The sequence below is a fragment of the Melospiza melodia genome, chromosome 9 (assembly GCF_035770615.1).
Source record: "Melospiza melodia melodia isolate bMelMel2 chromosome 9, bMelMel2.pri, whole genome shotgun sequence".
Taxonomy (NCBI): domain Eukaryota; kingdom Metazoa; phylum Chordata; class Aves; order Passeriformes; family Passerellidae; genus Melospiza; species Melospiza melodia.
The window spans coordinates 12,402,991-12,409,130 of record NC_086202.1 but is presented as its reverse complement, the minus strand read 5'-3'; the positions used below and the strand labels follow the sequence as shown (position 1 = coordinate 12,409,130).

At 50.3% G+C, this 6,140-nt stretch overlaps 1 protein-coding gene across 2 annotated transcripts; it reads right to left on the bottom strand.

The window, feature by feature from the left end:
- Nucleotides 1–271: 271 nt before the first annotated feature.
- Nucleotides 272–6,066, bottom strand: CALHM2 (calcium homeostasis modulator family member 2). 2 transcript variants are annotated; one of them, XM_063163280.1, is made up of 3 exons: nucleotides 5,813–6,066; nucleotides 3,063–4,026; nucleotides 1,046–2,980 (listed from the first exon to the last, which is right to left on the bottom strand). In XM_063163280.1, the coding sequence occupies exons 2-3, from the start codon at nucleotides 3,603–3,605 to the stop codon at nucleotides 2,564–2,566; spliced, it is 960 nt and encodes a 319-aa protein (XP_063019350.1). In that variant the 5' UTR covers nucleotides 3,606–4,026; nucleotides 5,813–6,066; the 3' UTR covers nucleotides 1,046–2,563. The 2 variants fall into 2 exon arrangements, with proteins under 2 accessions (XP_063019349.1, XP_063019350.1); XM_063163279.1 differs by having other exon boundaries at nucleotides 272–4,026.
- Nucleotides 6,067–6,140: the final 74 nt, after the last annotated feature.

Genomic DNA, 6,140 nt, shown 5'->3' with positions numbered 1-6,140 from the left:
TGCCAGGAGAGGCAGAAGCCTAGGGCTGTCTCAGTGGAGACCACGCTCAGAGAGGGTGGCAGAGAGGAGAAAAACCAAACCTCTGCAATTCAAACAAATTTCTGAGTGTAATGTCTTGCTCCACTTCTCACTGACAGCTGTCCACTCAAGCATGCCTCTCCAACAAGAGGGAGGGAAAACAGGCAAGCTGGACAAGCCCCTAGCCCATCCCAGCCAATGGAAAGAGAGTGGATTTAATACAGGAGAGCAAGGATGCAACCAGAACAAAAGATGGTTTGTGCTCATGGTTTATTCTTAGGATAAAAATCCATTCTCAAGCATTACGTGTCTTGCCCCTTTCCTTCAAAGGAGGGAAGGGGAAGAGAAGGAACCAGAGTGGAGGTGGTTCAAAGGAATAATTGGGACTATCAAGGAGGAAGGCAAGGGAAATAAAGGAAGTAAGAGGAACTCTGCTTTGTTTCAGCAAGTTACCTCGTGTCTGCTGGCTGTGTGGGGGTGGCGTGTGCATCTGCATGTTCGCACTCGAGGGCCAGCATGAAGAAATGCAAATGAACTCCCTTTCATCTCAAGTTAATGCAATTTAATTTAACTTCCATCTGATTATTTCTGTGGATTAGTTGATGAAGCTGAGAGCCAAGCCTTCCCACAAATGCAAAGCAAATCTGTGGAGAGGCTGAACAGGGATCCTGGGATGCCTCGCCCATTAAGCGGTGTTCCAGCCTCTTTATGTGAGGGAGTAGCCTGCAGCTCTTTCTTGCAAGACACCATACTTGTCAAAAGCTTTTTAAAGAATTTTCTCTCCTTTGCTGCAATTGTGTATCCTGATATACAAGATTTGTGCTACTCACTGCAAGAATAACTAAAAAGCCAAGTTACTAACTTGTAATATGTGATAATGCTTTGAAACATTCTCAGATGATCTGGATAGGAGAGGATCTGAATCTTTAATAGAAAGAAAAAATAAGTTCCCAGTCCTTGAGTTCAAAGAGAATGTTAAATTATGCCTTTTATACCCCCCTGAAGAAACTCAGAAGTCAATGAAAAATAACTCTCCTTTAATAATTTATTTAAAATCTTCTTGTGTGTACCCCTCTGAGTTTTGTGGGTTTGGGCTGTTTTTTGAACAACTTTAGACTTTTTGGTAAGTGACACAGTGTAAAAGGAAGTTGTATCTATAACAAAACAGTTCAAGTAGGAAAGCCAAACTTCTCTGTCATGCCAGCTCTTTACACAGTGTACACAGGATTGACCCTTGGGAGAAAAGGGACTGTGCAATGCCAGAGGAGCAGCCTTGAAGCCATAGTCACACAGTGTGATGGTGAGGGTAGTAATTTTACACCCTTCTGGTTTTGCTTTCCCAGAGTATGGCCAAGTCCATAAAAGAGACATTGTGCTTCAGGGGCCAATTAAGGCAGTGGAAAGAGTTTTAGAACATTCAGTGGTAGACGTGTAGGGAGAGAGCTGCTCCCCCGCTCCTGTTCCTGCTGTCCCCTTGTTGCTCCAGGGCTGCAGTCCCAGTGCAGCAGATGGGTGAATGTAATGTGCTCTTTGGGCTGTCAGCTTTCTCATCCCCTTCCCCTCTGAGAAAGATGCTCCATTAATACAACAGACTAACGACAGTTATATGTTACATCCACTATATGTATGTTCATACATACATTTACGGAAAGCTCATTCTGGTTGAGGTCGTCCTGCAGCTTGTAACCCAAACAAAGGACTCTCATCTGATGGCTGGATGACAAATGCAGTGAGATGCAGACAGTACTGTGGGTACTGATTCCTCTCAGTCTCCACCTTGCTACCTTGCCCCAAAGCTGTTCTGCTGATGGTGCCTCCTCTGGGTTTATAAACTCATTGTGGTGACCATTTGGGCTCATTAGAGATTGCCAGGCACTTTAGTAAGGACAAAGGGAGTTTGGTGTCTTACCCAAATTTCAAATTGGTAATTACAGAGTGCCTTTCTGAATACCAAGAATATTGGTGATTCCTTCTGCTTTAGTCTCTCAGTTATTTCGTGTGTGGCTATTACTGACTTATTCCTTCCCAGATGCTATTGCATCCTCCTTGCCTCAGGAATTTACCCACAGCTTCCTTCTTTTACCTGCACTGTAAAGTCTGTAAAGTGCTCTGGGACCTGCCTATGTAACAGGCATCACACAAGTGTGTAAGAAGATATCAATGTCAATAAAACAAATAGGTATGGGATGGCTGGCGGGGGGAGACAAGTGGGACTGCATGAGTCACAGTGAGAAATGTGCCCATCTCTTGCTCCCTAAGGCTTCTGCTGGTGTGTCAGGCAGAGGGCTGCACTGGAGGTAAGGGCTGCATCTGCTCCTTGCTCCCCTGTGTCTCTGGGAGCAGCAGTGAGAGTCTTGTCTCCAAGGGAGGGGTTCCCCAGCTCAGGGTATTGCTTATCAGTCTCTGCCTTGAGGCTGTTGATTCCTTTTACCTGCTGATAGAAGTAATCCTGCTGGGAGGAATGTTCCCAGCATCCCTCAGCTGAGCACGGATACTGGAAGGGCTGCCAGGCAGTCTGGGGAAGCGCTGCTGGTTCACTTCTGTCTTAGGAAGCTAAAAACAGCAGTTCATGGCCTTCTGGGGTTGGCCCGTTCCCTTCCACCCCTTTGGCCCACTTGTGGAGGCGGCTGTAGAGCGGGAAGCCCTTGTTCTCTCGGTAGATGTAGACACCTGTGATGGCATTCCACTGGGGGCTCGGCTGGACGCCCTCCACCGGGAACTCCTGCACCAGCTCCTTCTCCTCCTTGTCCAGTGCCACAAAGCCAAAGAATTGTTTCACGTTCTTGGCTGCCAGGATCCTGGAGTGAACCTCGGCCGTGCGTCGGAAGAGCTTGTCCTCGTTGGAGCGGTACTGGGCCCAGTAGGCCTCCTGCCGGTAGCTCAGCGGCGAGCAGCAGTGCTTCAGGCACTTGGTGAGGAAAATCAGCACCGCAACGATGCCGATGAGCAGCCAGCCGAAGAGCTGGGAGAGAAGAGAGAGGCTGCGTTAGGACACGGCAAGGCTGTCTTACCCACTCCCTGTGGCTTCTCCCTGCTGTGCCTACCTGGGACTCGTATCTCAGCCGCCGTGTCACCTCGTCCCTGAACTTGGTGAGGTTTGCCGGGACGTCTCTACAGGGGATCTTGGCCAGCACCTCGGCCCCGTACTCAGCTGGAAACTTGTCCAGGGAGGATGACTTGACAAACTCGCTGAGGGCACAGATGTAAGCTTCCCCACGCAGCAGCGAGATGACCGACCAAGTGATGGGTGCCACGGACGCTCGGCCCATGATGGAGCCAAAGAGGAGGAAGGTGGCAGCAGCAGAGAAGTTCTTGGTGCCCCGCTTGTGGCACTCGGCCACCAGGTTCCAGGTGTGATTGTTCCAGATGACACCAATGAGGAAGAGGGCCAGGGCCGGGACACCGATGGCAGCCAGCCCATAGATGTAGTTGCGGGCAGGGGAGCAGGGGCAGTGGAAGGCGACGACTGAGAAGAGCTCCTCACTCCCCACTGTGCCCAGGGCCACCAATCCATTGAAAATCATCACGTCTTTGCTCTTGAAGAACAAGGAGAGGAAGCGGAAGTTCTCAGCGATGAGGGCGGCCATCTCGTCCGGGGCCTGAGAGATGTGTTCTGCAGTGGGGGCTGTGCTGGCTCAGCCCCCAGCTCTGAGGAACACTCCAGTGGGGGATGAAAGGCCTGGTGCTAGCTGAGGTGCGAGGAGCTGTTCCAGGAGCAAGACACCTTCACCGATGTCACTTCTTCCCACCTGGTGTCCCAGCCTGTGGAGTTGGCTGCTGATACAGGGATACTTCAAAAGGTATCCTAAGCAATATGTGAAACTTCAGCCCTTTTTGTTTCCCACTAAGCCCTCCAAAAGCTTCACTACAGCAAAGATGACAGGTGGGACACACCTTTCTGTCCCTCTCAATTGCACATTTGTCCTCTTTCCTTCTGTTTGGTCTTAGTCACCTCTCAGAGGCAATTATTGTCAGCATCACTGGCAAGCTCTTGATGATCACCCAAACCTGCAATGAAGGAGGACACCATGTTACTGGGAAAACTGGACCAGAGCACTGGTGCTGGGATGTGTCCCCAGCCCTGCAACTGACTCACAGTAGCCCAGCCATATGTGGCACATGGGTGCTGGGGTTGTGCTGCTTTGAAGGTGTCCTGTGTGGCTTTTGCCTCCCTCTTTACAGCTGATGAGTTAATACTTATGAATAGACACAGGTATGTGAGGAAGGCAGCAAGGGGTGCTGTGAGACATCCCAGAAGATTTGGGAGCACAGAAATGCAGCATGGGAGGCCCAGGCAGGAGCAGCCTTTGCTGAGAAGGGTGAAGGGATGCTTGGGGGCTGTTCATACCAGCAAGAGAAGTTGCTTTCTGGGAAAGCTTATCCTGATGTCCCAGGATACAAACACCAAATGCTCATAGAGCTGGGACAGCAATTATATGTGAGCTTTTGCTAGGATTGGGTGTGTCAGGATGATCTCCCATCCTGCAGCCGATTCACAAAATCGTACTTCCTGTCCTGGCCTGCAGTCCCTGCTCAGCTTCTTAATTGCTGCCCTGAGATTGAGCCCCTCAACCTGCAGCCTCAGTGCCAGAGATGCTCTTTGGTGCCCTTTGCCTGGGTTACACCCCACCGACAGGGCTGCAGGCACCTGGGGCCAAGCAGGGAAAATCATGTTCCCTGATTTTTTTAAGGGCAGGGAAATAACTGGGAATTGTATCCATGCTCTCTGCAGCGACATCATTCCCTCCATCCCATCTGCAAGCTGGATTCAATTAATTTCTTAGCTTTCCATCAGTGCTGCATCTCCACAGGGTTTCTCCTCAGAAAGCCTCAACACCTTGCAAGCCCTGTGAACCTCACCCATGACGAAACCCTCTGGCCTTAGAGGAACTGCTGTCACCAGGGTTTGCTGGAGACAGGAAGGACCTGGGCACCCAACCAACTGCCTCTGGCAGCTTGCACAGTGCTGGAAGTACCAGCACACATCTGGGGCTGCCTGGGGGCCATGGCCCACAGACCTATCTCAAAGTCTTACCTGGGCCACCCCAACTGCAGGGACAAGACTTCAGGGATAGTCAGGCAGAAGAGACAAAGATACTTTAATCCCTATGGTCTTATGCACAGGGCTTGCTCTTACACTGTGCTTTAAATCACTCCTCTGCCTCAGTTGATCTGCTGCCTTAACACATCCTGGTTCACTCCCTTTCTTCATGGGGCACGGGTGGGGAACAGGGACAGAAATTTTGCCTCTGTTCTTTGCCGTGTCTAATCCATGGCAATCCCTCCAAAGTCACGCTGTGATATTGCCGAGTTCAAATGTAAACAGCCCTTAATGTCTTCCTGCAGCTTCCCAGTTTTCCATATGCAAAACTCCCTCTGCAAAGGAGACAGACCAGCTGAAAACTGCCACCACGTGATGGGGAGCCAGGCCTCCATCTCCATGCTTGCCGGAGCTCCACGTTTGCAGCCAGATGCCAAGCCCACAAACTTGCTGGAGTTCAAGCATCTGTTGTTAGTTACCCACAAACAGCCCCGACAAACATGGCCCTGTAACCTTCCTGACAGAGCCTGGCAAATGGCAAAGCAAATATCTGAGGAGCTGGCAAAGAGAAGTATTTGCCACTTAGAGGTTACCCTTCCTCTGCTTGGTAGTTAGGGTCTGAGAGAGAGGGTTGGGTAGAAGGGGAAAAGTTGTAAGCAGGTAAAGGAAGAAGTTGCAGCAGGTAAGTTTTTAAGAGCCTCTGTTTCTTTCCCCAAAATATATGTGAAAGCAAGAAAAAATTAAGTCACTTACTTGAAAAAGTTGTTGAAACCAGTTCTGGAGCCTTCGCAGCCCTTCCTGTGTTTTTTCACCCAGGCTCTGGTTTGTGGGGGGTTTCCAGCAGCACACAGGGCTGTGCAGGAGTTGGGATGAAGCCAAGGCTGGTCTGATGGTGAAGTGGAAGCTTTTGAAAGCAGCCTTAACAGTTTGCGAAGGCTTCCTCATTCAGTTTGAAACATGCTCTCTGCTGTTGGCTTTTGGGAAGAGGGAGGAGGTTGTTCTCCAGCTCTGAGATTGGGTGGGGCAAAGAGCAGGCGCTTGGCTTCTGCTCTGTGCGCAGCTGAGGTTGTGCCTTTAAGAA